The 16,318-nt window shown below is 35.8% G+C and overlaps 1 protein-coding gene across 4 annotated transcripts in view; it reads right to left on the bottom strand.

The window, feature by feature from the left end:
- Positions 1-560: 560 nt before the first annotated feature.
- Positions 561-16,318, bottom strand: part of ATL2 (atlastin GTPase 2) — a 54,245-nt gene continuing 38,487 nt past the window's right edge. For 3 of the 4 annotated variants that reach the window (XM_026479163.4, XM_057308966.1, XM_026479172.4), the window contains 9 exons: positions 13,610-13,660; positions 13,249-13,305; positions 11,685-11,777; positions 9,513-9,651; positions 8,612-8,739; positions 7,403-7,459; positions 5,592-5,663; positions 4,501-4,932; positions 561-2,412 (listed from right to left, as the gene is read on the bottom strand). In XM_026479163.4, the coding sequence (XP_026334948.1) occupies positions 2,293-2,412; positions 4,501-4,932; positions 5,592-5,663; positions 7,403-7,459; positions 8,612-8,739; positions 9,513-9,651; positions 11,685-11,777; positions 13,249-13,305; positions 13,610-13,660 (1,149 nt within the window). In that variant the 3' untranslated portion in view covers positions 561-2,292. The other variant, XM_026479187.4, reaches the window with a different exon arrangement.

The following is a 16,318-nucleotide window of genomic DNA, read 5'->3' as shown; positions in this document are numbered from 1 at the left end:
TTTGATTTCAGCTTAGGTCATGATCTTGCGGTCGTTGAGATCAAGCTCCACACTGGTCTCACTGGGCATGAAGCCTGCTTGGGATTCTCTCTTCCTCCTTCTACCTCCACACCCCCACCCCGCTCATGCACTCGTTCGCTCTCTCAAAAAAATTATATATATGGCAGACTCAGTAGCAGGGTCGTGAATGATTGTCCCTTTCACAATAAGTAAATTATTTGTGTCTTAATTAGGAAGATAAATCACTTGTCATTAAGTATTTCTTTAAAAAAAAAACCTTCCACGTTATGTGGGTTACTACAAAATTGTACCACCGAAAATATACTAACAGCAAAGTTAGATCAGTCAACAGTTTTGAGTATGTCTTTAATCCCTTTTATTGCTTCTTACTTAACAATTACTTTCAGAGCCTTCCAGCTGAAACCAAAGTGTTTCTTCTTGGAATTCTTTATAGAATTTTATCTTCTTTTGGAAAACACATTCTCTAACAAGAAATACTAACAAATCCATGGTCTAGATTTCACAACTCTTTTGTTTAAAAAAAAAAAGTAAGCTGTGTCTTTAATTTCAGAAGAATTGCTATTATACAACAAATTTTTATTTTTTCATTCATAAAAACAGTCCACAGCATTCATAAAACAGGGTGTTAGAAGAAATAAAAAGACTTTTTCAAGTGGATTCTTTGTTTTAAGAACAGATGAGTTGGTAGCAATTTAATACAGATGGAAACAAATACAATCTATATAAAAACAGGATTTGAAAGGAGGAGGGGAGATTATATCAACCAAAGTAAATTTAGAGCTTTCAGGCATGCAACTCAACATCTGAATTTTCTTCACTTAAAAACCAAACTAGGTGCTTTAATAATAGATGTTTATAAAGAAGGCTACAAAAATATTGCAAAAATGTTAGCCTTACATATACCACAAAAGAAAAAAAAAAGAGAGAAAGAGGGAGAACAGAAATGAACAAATCCCCAGTACACCTAGGCTAATCACAACAGGTTTTCCCTACCAGAGACAGACAACGAAGAATGATTTTTACAAGCTTAGCTTTGGGTACAATACCTTAGAGCTCTCACTTGGGTGTTTCCTGCTCATGCTCTTTTCAGGATAAACAAACAGGGTTTATGTAATGGCATACATACTTGAAGGATTCCTTAAAAAAGAATCACAAGTTTCATTTTATATATACAACAAATTTTTAATTATGTACTGAAAATAAATTACAGGAAATAACTTTAAAATGCAACAGAGGACAAAGTCACGATAAACATTCCCACTGAATTCCCTTGGGGGGGGTGAGATTGCAGTGCTCAAGGAAGATAAATATCACAAATATATCAAAAACTTCAAATTGTCTATGCATTCACACACTGACAGGAGCCACAAACATTCCTTCACAGGGACTGTACTTAGCCTACCACAGAACCAGATTTTGCCATAAACTACAAAACTTTTAATACAAAATCGTATTTATATATTTATAATTCATATACATGCCCTATCTGTGATTTTAGAAAATAAAAGCTACACACTGTACAGACACTCTGAACTCATAGCTGTAGGCAACATTTTTTGGATGGAATTTCTCCCCCAATAAAATTAATGGCATATTTTATGTACATGAAGGCTAAACTGCATAAAGACAGTTCAGTTTCCCAGATATGCATCTCCTTTTAGGGCAGGTTTATAAATTTAAAAAGGCAAGACAAATGTACACCTCAGAATCACTTGCTTAGCTACAAGAGTTGTCATGTAATTTCTGTGAAATTTCTGATACATGCACTTACGTAATACTGGTACTGAAGGCAGTAAAGCAATATATACCTTTAATGTAGTGGCTCAATAAAGGCTTCATTGTCATTCTGATCTGATTCTTGATACAGTGATTCGTAACTTCACTAAAAATTAAAATTTCAATGGGACACTGGTGTTAAAAGAGACTCTAAATAGATTTCTTAAAATATTTCCCTGAAATATCCTTTTACACAAGACAAATTTCACTAACATTAGATTAAAAGGAAAAAAAAAAAAAAAAAAGAAAAGAAACATGGCACAAACGTGCATGACAAACTAATGCTCCTCAGCCAATCTCCGTGTCTCAGGAGCCAAGAACAGAATGCTTAAAACCAACAAACAATTGTCACACTCTGTGGCAGCCATCTGTGAAGCCAGTTATACTAAACTACTTCTACAGTTGATCGTAAACTTTGGTTTATTTTTATTTGAGTTCTCATTGTACAGCAAGCATGAAAAGAAGGGAGAGTGGAGTCCGTGAGGAGATGAACTGTCAGTCTGTCTGTAATCTGGCATGATGCGACACCTGGTCGGTCAGGCCTGCTTTGATAGAGTTTGTTACAGACCGCCTTATGTTCTCCTCCATCAAATTATCACCCAGGGGCTTCAATACCTGTGGTATGAGAAATGCGCAAAACAAATAAAAACATGAGGTAAAAAAAGTTACATATAAAAATAGATATAAAAATTCAATTCAAAGCAATGAAGAAAATAACCAGGAATGTGGGAAATAAAAAGATGCTTCTCCCAAAAAAAGTTATGACGCTACAAATAATGCGGTTAGACATTTGATAATGCAACACAGACTACTTTCCTCCTATTCAAACCATTTACAATCCCTAGGAGACGGATGTGCAATTCCATACCCTATATGCAGCATCAAATCTGGTAAGTATACAGCATTTATGCAGACCGGCCCAGACGGTCCTGCTTATTGTCCTACATGTATAAGTGCGAACACTTCAGATAGAGAAAAAAGTTAAAAATACTGTCTAATTTTTCTTCTTGTTATTGTTGGATGACAGTCTCTGTCGCTGTGCTGATGAAAGAGCACGATGGACCATTCGACGTCTAGTAACTTCAAACAGTTTGGAAAACACCTAAAACATGGAGTGATTCGTTAGGACAATGACTCAGAGTGCCTTAAAGTTAAAGAGTTTAAGACTACAAGAATCTGAGACTTTGTGGGTTTCTCACCTTCCTGGGACTCCTCTGAAGCAAAAGAAAAGAGAAATGCAAGAAAATTTAGGCAAGGTTTGTTGACACAGCACAGCTCTTCTCTGACTAGTGATCAACTTACCTTAACTGCACTGAAAATAATTTTACACACTTTAGATTCTTCAATTGTTTTGTAATAATGGCACCTCTAAAGTCCTAGAATCAATGCTATAGAGGAGAATGACTGGTTTTCAAAATAAGACACTGCACAATGATTAAAATTCATGCTGCAGAAAATTAGTAATGGTCCAAAATTTTAAAGTAGATAATTATTGTTTAAAAGTGAGACTGTTGATCGCTTTTAATCCATTCTCTTGGAAGATATCAAAGGAATATGAAGAGTGAGGTTTTTTTTGAAATAAAGGGTTAAATTTAACAAATATCCAAACACAAGCTTCCAAATCAGATCCAAATAAATCGAGCATTTCTCTGAAGAATAAATACAAAATCCAAATTAATATAGTGGGTCACTTTATAAAATAATAATGACATTATTACAAGAAAAGTCAATACTCAATCAACCTTCTTCAAAAAATGATTTACTTCTTCAGTATTCAAATTTAAAGCCCAAACCAACATCAACCTGCATATCCTAGATCTTCTAATAAGCCCAATACTTCATCAGCCCAGAAATCATATCTGAAGATGCCTATTATACTGTCCATCAATAACAGCTGCAGCTCTCATTCTGATCCTCGATACGATGCTCAAGTACTTCACGATCATCATTTTAATGACAACATCCTTGAGTGGAATTTTCTGAACATGGGCAATTCCAGCGCACAGTTGGCTAATACACAACATGGCTTTCCTTAGTAGATTCTTGTCAGGCCCGACTCTGAATTCTGGTTAGAGGTAAAATATTATGACGTGAATTCTGGCTGAGGTAAAAGATCACGACCAAGAGAAGCTGGTTCTCTTGTGGCACTTTGCTTTGTTCATTAGTGTTTCCACAGTACAGAGATCAAACAAAATTCCTTTGGGAAATGAAATCCCTACAGGATTGTTCCTTGTCATGCCTTCATGGAAGGCAACAAAGACCTGAATGCCATCCAATATTTTCCCTCAAATATTAAGCATGCATTGCTTCTGCCAGTATTACTACAAGACTTCTTTTGCTTTCCTAAAACACTGCACTTCCAAATTTCTTTTCTTTACACTGACTATATTTTCTTTCCTCTAAGAAAAAGTCCTTAGAGACTCTGGCCCTGCCCATGGTCTGGCATCATCAGGCCTATGACTAAGAATCTATCCAAAGGACATTACAGATTTCAGCCAATCAAAGCACACTATAATTATGACTTTAAGAAAAAAAATTCTCCAGGTCATACTTTATATTCAGATTATACAACCAAAAGAGAAAACATTCTTTTCACATTCCTCATATAAAGGAAAAGTAGGTGTGCAAATACTGCAGAAGAAGAGTGGGGAAGTGTCATGGGAATGAGATTAGTCACTGAAAAACCAAAAGATAGATACCAACCTGTTCCCATAGTGTTTCAGCAATCTGATCAATCATTGTTCCAATTTCTCTGAACTCCCCAGAGTATTTTACATATGCCCAAGTACAAAGAGATGTCAGTGCTAACCCCATGATAAGGTTACACAAGACGGCTATAGAGTTTAGGCCAATGAAGCCAGTCAGTCCTGAGATTATATACATAGCAAACATGACTGCAAACAGTGTGGCAGGAGTACGAGCAGCATAGAAGATATTTTTGCCATCATTGTGCTTTATAAAATTTGCATAGGTTTCTTCAATTTCAGCTTCAAGCTGGTCCTGATAACGATGGCAGAATTCATCTCCACCCATTTTTTTTACTGAACGAAACTGTTTAATCGCCACTTCCTTGAGATCCAGGTGTTTTCGCTCCAGATCTGAAGGTGCAATGTAAGGCTTGTCCCCACCACATACCTGTACAGACAGGATTACAGAAGGACACATTACAAGCTAGAAATAATTCACACTTGAAAGAAGCTCCCTATTCATAGTTTTCAGTCTCAAAAAGTCAAGCCACCTACATGGTTGAGTTTTAAACTTGTTCATAATACCCCATACATAATCATAACTTATTTCTTGTATGTTTAACTGACTCGGGCAAAATCAATTTTCCAAGTATGACTAATACCAGTAGAGACAAAAACAATTACACCACAATCTGTACCTGACTTCACTTGACCCACCAACACACTATTAGAATACAAAAAGACCGCTAGCAGAGAGTGGGTAAAGGTGAACACAGAAAAAAGGTACTTTAATGTTTGAGTTAGCAAGGTTAGCACAGAAGTTGCTATTGTCCTTAAACTAATATTACATCAGAAGCTACTAATAAGAGTGCTCTGAATCATGTGTCAAAATTATTTTAGTACGATTTATGTAATAACTTGCCACCTGTATCCTGCACTCTAACCATGTGAATTATTTTCTTAGTTTATTTCCAGCACAGATGATAAAGGGGAATCAGTGAATGATATAACATGACAATGCATAAGGAGGGCAAACTGGTTCAATTATTTTGAATGTAAAAATTCTCCATCTCACTTCAGCGTCAAATTTAAATGTTGGTTACAAACCTGCTCCATACTTTTGCAATAGATCTCTCTTGCTCCTGCTACTGCAGCAAGATTATTAGCTTCAGCTGTTGCCTAAAGAAAATAAAACAAAATGTGCCAATTTTATGCAAAAGATACTCGATGGCTCTATAAATTCTGATTAACACAATAAATTACATACAATGAACAAGCCTGAAAATGAACCACAGAAAATCCTTTCCAATGGAAGGGAACACCAGTATAAGAGATACAAAAATTGCTTCTAATAGGACTGCCTGTCTAATTTTGTTTCGCTTAGGTTTATTAAAATGGGTATGTAGGGGGGTCTGGGTGGCTCAGTCAGTTAGGTGTCCGACTCCTGGTTTCAGCTCAGGTCATGATCTCAGTTAGGGTCATGAGATCGAGCCCCACACTGGGCTCTGTGCTCAGCACAGAGCCTGAGATTCTCTCTCCCTCTCCCTGCCCCTCCCACTTGTGCACACGCGCGTGCTCTCTCTCAGATAAATAAATCTTAAAAAACAAAATTAGTTTGTAAAAAACACCACAAATGATCAGGAAATAATAGAGAATTGGACACAACCCTTAATTTGTCAAGTCTCCAGATGTACAGAACCAAGAATTACCGATATGCTTGCTCTCTCCTATCAGTATTACACAAGAGACTTTTTTAAAACCACAAAACTGCTTACTGCAGGAGTTTTAGAAGAAAATACTGTTTAATCTACTATAAAACTGAGAAATTGCCCAAAATAGCAAATCTTTAAAAATATGAACTAGATATGTATCTGAAAAAAATTAAACATAAATTTGAGTGAAAAATTAACAATATTAACACAATGATATAAAATTTACTAAGAAGAGACTGACATGAATGTAACATTAATTATTCTTGATTTCCTAAATTAAGCTGTTTTACCTTTTTAAAAAAAAAACAGGTTAAAATAACATTGTCCCAAAAGAACACCTTTTTTTTTTTTTTAAAGATTTTATTTATTTATTTGACAGAGAGAGGGAGAGAGAGGGGGAGGAAGAAGGAAAGGAGAGAGAACAAGCACGGGGAGCAGCAGAGGGAGAGGAGAAGCAGGCTCCCCACTAAGCAGGGAGCCCACATGGGGTCCATCCCAGGACCCCAGGATCATGACCTGAGCCGAAGGCAGAAGCTTAACTGACTGAGCCACCCAGGCGCCGCCAAAAGAATGCCTTTTTAAAAAAAGAGAAAAACAAAAAACTAAAAAACGGAAACAACCTTATATGCACTAGAAGCAGCTCTAAATCATTAATATCAAGAGCAAAAAAAGCCTTATTTCAAACATTCATTGTCAAAGACTCAGAGAACAGGGGCACCTGGGTGGCTCAGTCGTTAAGCATCTGCCTTCAGCTCAGGGCGTGATCCCAGAGTCCTGGGATCGAGCCCCACATCAGGCTCCTCCACTGGGAGCCTGCTTCTTCCTCTCCCACTCCCCCTGCTTGTGTCCCCTCTCTGGCTGGCTGTCTCTCTCTGTGTCAAATAAATAAATAAAATCTTTAAAAAAAAAAAAAAGACTCAGAGAACAAGAGATTTGGTTTAGACAGGCCCATATTAAGCCATCTCCTGCAAAAGAAATTTTTCTACACTTTTCCAGCAACTGAAGAGAAGGTACTGAAAACTCATTTCTGATGGCCTATGTGTGTGCAAGGTCTGCAATCATATAAAAACTTCAGTACCCAAGATGTGTATTGTCTTAAATATTTGAAATTTATTTGCATGCAAAGAAGCATGATCCCATTTCCAACATTTATCTCTAAACCAAAGACTTTTCTCCGTAAGTAAATATATGTACGACACACTCTACCTGAAGCATGGACTTTGGATGTGGAAGTTCCTCTCCTTGATAAATTTTAATATAAGCCTAAAAATACAAAAGACATTATATTGGCAGGTTTAACGATTTGGCTCTACAGAAGAAAAACCATTAAATATAAAAATAATTCATACTTTAAAAAGGAAAGTCTAGGAAAAAAAATCTTAAATAAAAAAATAAATTGAAAAAAATAAATAAGAGGAAAATGAAGGCTTAAAAGTAATACACTCGCATTTCCACAAAGTTAACCTTATTCTCAATATTATTAAAAACACATGTTGCAAAAAAAACCTTGCTAAATATCCTAGAGAAATGTTTCTAAATATAATTCTAACTTACATAAAAGTTATCTCATATTTAAAAATTATATATACAATGCCATCTACCTTATGAAAAGAAATCCATAATTCTCCCCTCCTGCCATTGTTTTAAATGTTAAAACAATTTTACTTAGTATTTCACTTTGACCAAGTTAAATTAGATTTCAGTTTAAGAAAAAAAATTACCTAATTTATGCTTTAAGAGTAAGAAGGAAAGATGAAAGTTTTTAATAAGTTCATATAGGAATTGTTCATCTCAACTTTTTACTGCCTCTAAATTAATTCATTAACAAAAATAGTATGAAAGTGACCATCAACTGTCCAATAAATGACCAAAAATACACTCTTAACTGTAATTTTCCTTCCATCTCTCTGTAACTACTATGAATAAGAACTCAAAGACAATGGGTCTTGCTCTGGCAAGCAAGCTATGATGATGACTAGAGAAGAGCAGAGAGAAAAAAAAAATCTATGAATAATTTACTTGAACTCAGAAACTAGTTTTGTACTTTCAGCTGCTCTTATCAAGTCCTCAAGAACTCGGAGAGAAGGCTTTTATGAGAACTCAAGATGCAGAATTGCACTCCCAATATCTATCACGATTCACAAATGATAGCGTGATAATACAATTACATGGCGAATGGTCTTCTCTCTATCAGAGCTGGAGAAAAAAGTAGGATAATTCCGTAAACAAGTAAAATCACTGTCTAAGAGATACAAGTTGTCTGCTATAATTTTAAATATCCTTAAAAATTGATATAGCGAATTCAAAGCAGAAAAATAAACTATAAATTTCATTTTTGCTTTAAAATAAACATATATTTGAGTTTTAAGTCAGCCGTATTTGAGACAAAATCATTTAATGTGGGAGTTTTCCTACCTTAAAGTATTCTACAAGATCTCTACAAGTGACTTTAGATCCACTTATCTCTTTTTCTACCAAATTCTCAGGGGCAAGCAGCAATGGAACCAGATTTCGAAGCTCTCGTTTAAAGTCTTCATCAATATCTGGTGGACACGAGATAAAAGCCAACATGTTAGTCAAAAAAAGAAAGATTAAAGGAGTCCCCATTGGTAAGAGTTCATAAAATTCTGTTTCATGGAACAACAATGTATACAGTGTCTATTACTTAAGTAGATTCATTTAAAATAACTCACCCAAACACATCGTTATCTCCTAGGAAAAAATAACACTCTTCCCCTACTCTGCTACTCCATTTCCCTCATGCCCCAATAATTCTTCCAGCTCCAATAATAAATAAATTGTGGACGACCAAAATAAATTCCATATCCTTTGCAAAAGGCAAACATTTCATGAAATTGTACTAAATTTTAGATTTTGTTTTTCCAGCTGTACTATAAAACTTTCATTATTCCTCCAGCCTTTTGCCATCACACTCAAATCCTAAAACATTCTCAAAAAATTATCATTATCCCTAAAACAGAACTGAAATCTGATTGCATGAGTACGATATATTGGTAAACACATTTTACAGACTGCAAACAGATGAAATACTGAAATGTTCTCAGCCTTCGTAATTTTCAGGACACAGTGCCGAGCAATAGACCACATTATAAAATATGCTAATCCATACACTAGATGTCTGGGACAAACCAATGGAAAGCCAGACAGACCACAGAGAGCATTAAAATCACCTCATTAACAATGCATCAAAATGTCTTCCAGTATAAGACAGAAAATTGAAGGAACCATGTATTTTTTTTTAAACTCTCAGCCTCTAAAAATAAGTTCTGATTTTAACAAGAATGGGAATTCCCACCTTTCAATCTCCCATCAAAACTAGGATTAGTTGCAACTTTAAGACCAGGATGTGGCAAAAGGAAGCAACCAAGATTTGAGAAACAATTGTGAATGTGCTTCCTTACATTCTGTAGCTCTTCATGTTGATTTTGTTTTACCTGAGGGTAGAAGGAGACACGGTGAAGGTGCAGCCAGGAAAACAAAGTTTTAAAGAAAACATACACACATACTCACAAGTGTGCACACTTAACTCAGATGCTACTCCAGATGGGTGTTTTCTGACAACACACAATTTTACTAAAGACCCATTTCTGACCACTTTGGTAAGACCCCACTTTGTCTTAAAACTAGAAAAGATATTTTTCCCATGTTAGCTGCCAGCCAATGAAAAAATACAAATGATAATTAATTGTAATATCCAACATGAGACTAACAAGTAGTGGTTGTGGTTTACAAACCAGTAAACAAATTAAGAATTTGCCTTTCAAATACTTTTAACAGCAAAGAGAAAAACAAACTATTAATTTGCCTACAAATAAAAAGGTCAGCCCCTGAGCAAAATAACAGCTAAACAGAAAAAGCTCCAGTGCAGTCCAAAGGACCTTTGAAACTTGTTGGGATGTCAGTACTTACCCCAAATGATTATTTATGATTTATGCTAGTTATCAGTGTTTTGGGAAGAGAGACTGCTATGTATTTTCTGGAAGAATATCTTAAACTTAGTTTTTTTAGTAACTACTTATCCCAGTATAACTCACATACTCTCTCAAAGACTCTTCTCAAACACCATTTAAAAAAAACATGCACCATTTATAATCAACAAAACCTGGAAACTACCTAAATCTCCATCAAGAATAGAATGAAGAAACTGTTGTCTATTCATACAATGGAATACTGTATAGCAACGAGAATAAATGAACTAAACTACGTGCAACAATATCTCAGAAACATAACAGAGAGCAAGAAGCTAGACACAAAAGAATGCATGTTGTATGTGATTCCTTTCATAAAAAGTACACACAAAGCCTGTTAAGAGATCAGGAGAGTAGTGGAGGGCTTGGGAGGTAATGGATGAAGGCTGGGTACTTCTGGGTGCTATTACATGGCTATGTTCATTTGTATAAATTCATCAAGCTGCACACTTACGACTTGAGCACTTTCACTTTAGTAAGATAAAAACCTTGTCCATGAAGTACATAATTCTGAGGTTAGTTAGTATGCCTGATATGCTTTCTGTTCCTTTCTTCTGAACAAACCAGAGAACACTCTGATGACTGAAATTATCTGACAACAGGGTGTGGAAATGCCTTTCAAATATCCAAGAATGAGGAATTGGTTTTAATCTTATTTTAGTAATATGAAAATTATATTATACCCCAAGTTTTTGAATGTGGTTTAAAAACTACATGCATCATACTATAGGCAAACAAAATTTTATTAACCAAAAGAGAGCACTCTACGACTTATGAATTAAGGGATTTTCATGTAATTTTTGTGCATGTGAGTAGATGGGTATATCTGACTAGAGGGTTTCTCCAAGTACTTCCATGGGAGGGTACGTTTAGGAGCAAAGGATCATGTCGGTGAGGTTATTTTCTAGGAATACTTTAGTGTAACATGTTGCAGGGGCCAGGAGTCTGGAAATTTGGGTTCTAGTCCCAGTTATCAACAATTAGTTAAGAGACCAAAGGCAAGTCACTTTTCTGGGTTCGGTTACATTACATATTTAAAAAAGAAAGTTGAGTTAGATGATGTTTAAGATCCCTCTTCTAGCTCTATACGCTGTCACCCTAGGAGGCGGTTCAATGTATTCTGTTCAATGGATGCACGTTCTATTATCCAGCCTGTCCCAAATGTTCGGAAGCTCAGCTTGGTCAGAAAGAGACACACATGCAAATAGATCAAAAAAGTTAGCCTCCTTCCAACTTTTATCCTTTGAATATTGATTAACAGTTGGTTCTAAAGAGAAATACTTATTCCTTAATTTCTATTCAAGGGCACTGGCCTCTTTGGCAGAAGTACAACCAATTTACTTTTCATCAATTCTATATGGAGCCACCTGGGCTAACTTGGGATATGCAATTTATAGGGGCGACACTGAGAGACTGGAAGTCTAAGCAGCCGTCCAGACAGCCTGCTCCTTCATCTGGCTTGGTGCTTATGCTCCCCTCACAAGGAAATGGGGGCTTACCTGCAATCTCTTTTCAAGGAACTGTTTTCCACCTTCCAAACCATATGAATGTTCATATGGATAACTCCAATCCCGAATCAAAAACATTAATGTCTACAGACAAAAAAGAACAGAAATCATTTCTTACAAAGTTTTACAAAAAAATCACTACTTTTAACAATTTAACCATCATGCACTCCCCTAAACAATCCTTATCAAAAGTTATAGTAACCAAATGGTTAATAACTACTCATAGTTCTAGCAAGGGCCTACCCAAGCCTACAACACTCCTAGCCCCTACACCAAGCAATTGCTTCCATTTGAGAACTTCATGGTATGTGAAGAAAGAGTCACCACAGGCAATAATACAGGGTCTTAAAAAAAAAAAATTAGCAAAAGGCATATCAGGGCATATAGATCATAATTTTAAGTCAAGGTTGTATAACTGAAAGACCAACTAATTCTAGACCAACTGATTCTCTTCATTGACTTTGTTGTTCATATATGCTTAGGTTTCTCAATCTCAGCCTTATTGGGATTTTGAACCAGACAATTCTTAGTTGTGCGTGGCTAGATGGTGAACAGCATTTCTGGCCTCTACGCATATGCCAGCAGCATTAACCTCCCTCCAAAACTGTAACAACCAAAAATGTCTCTGGACACTGGCAAATGTCCCCTGGGTGACAAAATTATCCTAGTTCAGAAAAACTGATATAGGCCAAACAGAGTGTATTTCAGCCATATATACAAAATAAAGCCATAACCTGCCGGGTATCTCATAAAAGTGACCACGTGAGCCACCTAAGACTGAGGCAGGATCCATGTAAACCCACCAACACTAAGAATCACCAGCAACGCTGTCACACAGAAAGGACTTCACATACTGATGAGCAAACAGGGTGGAGTCACTCTCACCTACTATAACACATCTGACTAAATAGTACTAATGTCAACTTATAAATTACACTTACTTCAAAAAAGAAACTATCTGAAATTAGCTTTGCTTTTTTTTTATTTAAATCTCTGTCACAACAGGACTCCACAGAAGCAAGCAGAGCATATGCTTCTCACATAACTCCACCCAGGTTTATTTCTGACTTAATATTCTGTACCTGGCATTTAAAAGGAATAAAAAACATATGGGGATTGAGGGGGTGGGAGGAGGGGAGAGATAAAATAAATTGTGAAACTTTTCTGTATGAAACCAAATAAAGAATAACAGGACTAACCTCAACTTGTAATATACCACACACACACAAAATCCCTGTAAGATTTCGTAATAGTTTCCCATGTATAAAAGAAATTTACATGACTGTCTCAAGTTTAGGAATTAAATAACATCTAATTAAGAGAAACATTAACCTCTCAATCTAAGTATTAACAATCTAACTATATTCATTTGTTCTATTTCCTACTGTTAGCCTACAACTGATAAGGTAGGTAATGACATTAGTTTCAATTCCACTGAATCTGTTGCTAAAAATGAGTTTGTTGTAACATCCTCTTATCTTCAGACTTAAAAGATAAGGTGGCTTGATAGCTTTTTATACGTAAGTTTTTAAAAATTATTAAAATACTTATTTACCTGAAATGGTTTCTGGTAGATTTCTTCCATTGCAAGTCTGCCATACTCTGTAAATAACTATTAAAGCAAGTTATTTAAAATAATGCCCCCAAAAGAGATTGAAAGAAGACATCTGTAAAGCTGTTCTATGTCAGACCAGATAGACAGCAGAGCCTTTAAAATCATTTGAAAATCAAGCATTTAATTTTCTAACAGACTGGGTATACCTTAAAATTTCTTCTAGTTAAGAAGTTATATATCAGTTTAAAACCATATAATACTGAATTTTCTTACACTATAATAAGCTTCTAGATGGAAAGTCACAATTAAGTATGAATTATAGTTTCCATTCTTTGGCACACATTCTTTGAGAAATACATACTTGCAAGTGTTGAAGATCATCTTCTTGAATATTCTGAGACAGATTATATACCTGTTAAAACAAAATTGTGTTTTTATTCATTTTTTTAATACCTACCTGTGTATAACTTTACTTGTAGAAATGAAGATTATCTGTCAGCACAAATGAATCACTTAGTCATCAGCTTAACAAGAAAAGATTTTCTCTTTTTTCTTAATGGGATAAAATGTTAAGGGGCAAGCAGCGGCGGTAAATTATGTAAAAATCATGAGTACATACATAAGGGGTCTAGAGAGTGGCAGACATTTTTAAAAAGTATATTATGTGATAAGCTTTTTTTCCTCCTTCTCAAAGTTTCTTTAATGTTATGACATGATCATTTTTTTATTAACAGAGTGAAGATTGTTACCACAATTATTTTTCTAAGTCAATGAACGTGAGGGGCGTAGTTCTGCAAAGATATATACACCCCCCACCCCCCGGTATAATCACAATGTGTGTGTCTGGATTGGTGGATGGATGGATGGATGGATGGATGGATGGATGGATGGATGGAGAGATAGACAGATAGGACAGACAGAGATAATTTATAATTATTTGGTGGTGCCTTGACTACCATCGAGTCTACACGGCTTTTTTTTTTTTACTTCAAGTGAATCATCTGTCTTAATAACTTAAATTAAATGAAAATTTTTACCAGCCTACGACAGCTGAAAAAGAATAACAGTAGGTGGCACTCTTGCCCTTTCTAGAATGTTATTCAGGAGGCTTTCCAGGGCACAGAGCCCAGAGCTGAAGGTCTACGTGCTGTCAAGGAAGGGAAACTGGAGAAAAGACTAGTATTGCAAAAGAGATCCAATCCTTCCGAGTCAGGTTAAAAAGTGACATAGGCTGCCAGAGGAGAAAAGCGGGTGTCCGCAGATGTCAACTCCGCTGAGAAATAACTTATGTCTAAGAAAATAGGGTTACTCCAAAGATAGAACAATTTGTTCCAATGGCAAATAAGTGCTAATCTAGCTGAATCACTTGGAGGTCAAGAATATAAACAGCCAAAACAGGACAGCAAACCTAAAATGCCATTCTCAGCTGACTATTTCCAAACATGGTACTTAAAAAGTAATTAATGACTGAGGTGATTATGCTAGAGCTAAACTTAAAATTTGAAAGCATGACCAACCTATTCTTACTCATAGGGGCCTTAGCTTTTAGAAAACAGGTTGAGATACTTTCATTGTCAGGGCCAGGTTGCACATGGCAAAGAGAAATGTTTATCTTCGATCATCAGTACTTAAGCATATTGCATTTTCCTTAATAGATGCTCAACAATTATTTGTTGTCAGAATAAATGACAAGAGGATCTGTCATTGATCTATCAACCAGATAATGTACGAAGAGAAATGCAGCCTCAAAGATGAAGAAAAAAATAATGAAAATAACTTTCACCTTCATTATTTATAGCATACAAAGTATTTCCTTACGCATTATCTCATTTAGATCTTATTTCTGTCTCTACACAACAATCACATGCAAGATGGGTAAAATCCTCATTTGACAAATTAAGAAAGTAGTGGAGTGGCTTTGAGTGGTTGTCCAAAACCAGGCCTCCTATACTATCATAAAGTTGAATAAATAAACAAGAGAACACCAAGGTACAAATTTCAGGACAGAGAATTTCCTCATTATAATTTAAGGCAAACCACAAGCCAGCTAATCTGAAGTGCACGACGACTGGCTTCTGCTTGCCTCAAGGGAATGGCACTGCTGCCACCTTGCAAGATCAGAGAAAAAAAGGCAGAACAAAATGCAGAAAAGATACTGTAAGGGTTCCCAAAAGCATCACTTAACTGGTAGTACCAGAGCTCCCCCAGCCCTACAAAAAACAGAAGCCAAGTTGAAAAGTACTCCTTTTTCATCTCACAATAGTATCCAAAATTCCTTTCCATTCTGACAGCTAGATACTTCAAATTGAGGAAGGAAGGAAATGGAACTTATAGAGACTGGACATATGTTTCAGATATTACCAGAAAGCAGTACAAAAATTCCAAGCGCTGGGCCAGTATCACCTATGACCTACTATCACTAGGAAACATCATCTCAGGAGGAGCACAGACTTCTACTGTTTGCAGATACACTTCTGGGTACTTCATCACCAGCTACGGCTAACCACCACACTCAATAAATTCTTCAGCCAGAGAAGCATCAACCACAGATGATCTCAGGAAAAAAAAGGAAAGAGATACAAAATGACATGTGGTGGTTTAATTCAGTCCATCAGCCTAAATTATTCGGAAAAGAGATGGACTAGCTTGAAGAGACTAGAACCTGATACAACAGCAAACACAATTAGATGACAGAGTTAAGTGAAAAACAGAAGGGATTTTACTCAACAGTTCCTGTAGGTCCTTAGTGTATTATGGAAACAAACAGCACATACATTTCCTAAGTTAAATATGAATTAATTCTTCCGCCTCTACCACCATTAGTTCAAATAATCAAGTACTAGTTGTCATACATATCAAGTAGAAAACTAAGTTTAATTACTTGGGGTTTTTTTTCTTTATTGGTTTAGCCAAAACATAAAAGACATAGTCTATACCTTAATATATCTGGGAACCATATGACTGAATTCAGTTAAAGATAACATGCAATATCTTTTCCTTTAAAAAAAAAAAAAGCATAGGGGTGCTTGGGTGGTTCAGAGGGTTAAGCTTCCAACTCTTGACTTCAGCT

Source organism: Ursus arctos, unplaced genomic scaffold (assembly GCF_023065955.2).
Source record: "Ursus arctos isolate Adak ecotype North America unplaced genomic scaffold, UrsArc2.0 scaffold_8, whole genome shotgun sequence".
NCBI classification, from domain to species: Eukaryota; Metazoa; Chordata; class Mammalia; order Carnivora; family Ursidae; genus Ursus; species Ursus arctos.
Note: the sequence above shows the minus strand (reverse complement) of the source record. Positions and strands in the feature narration are given on the sequence as shown.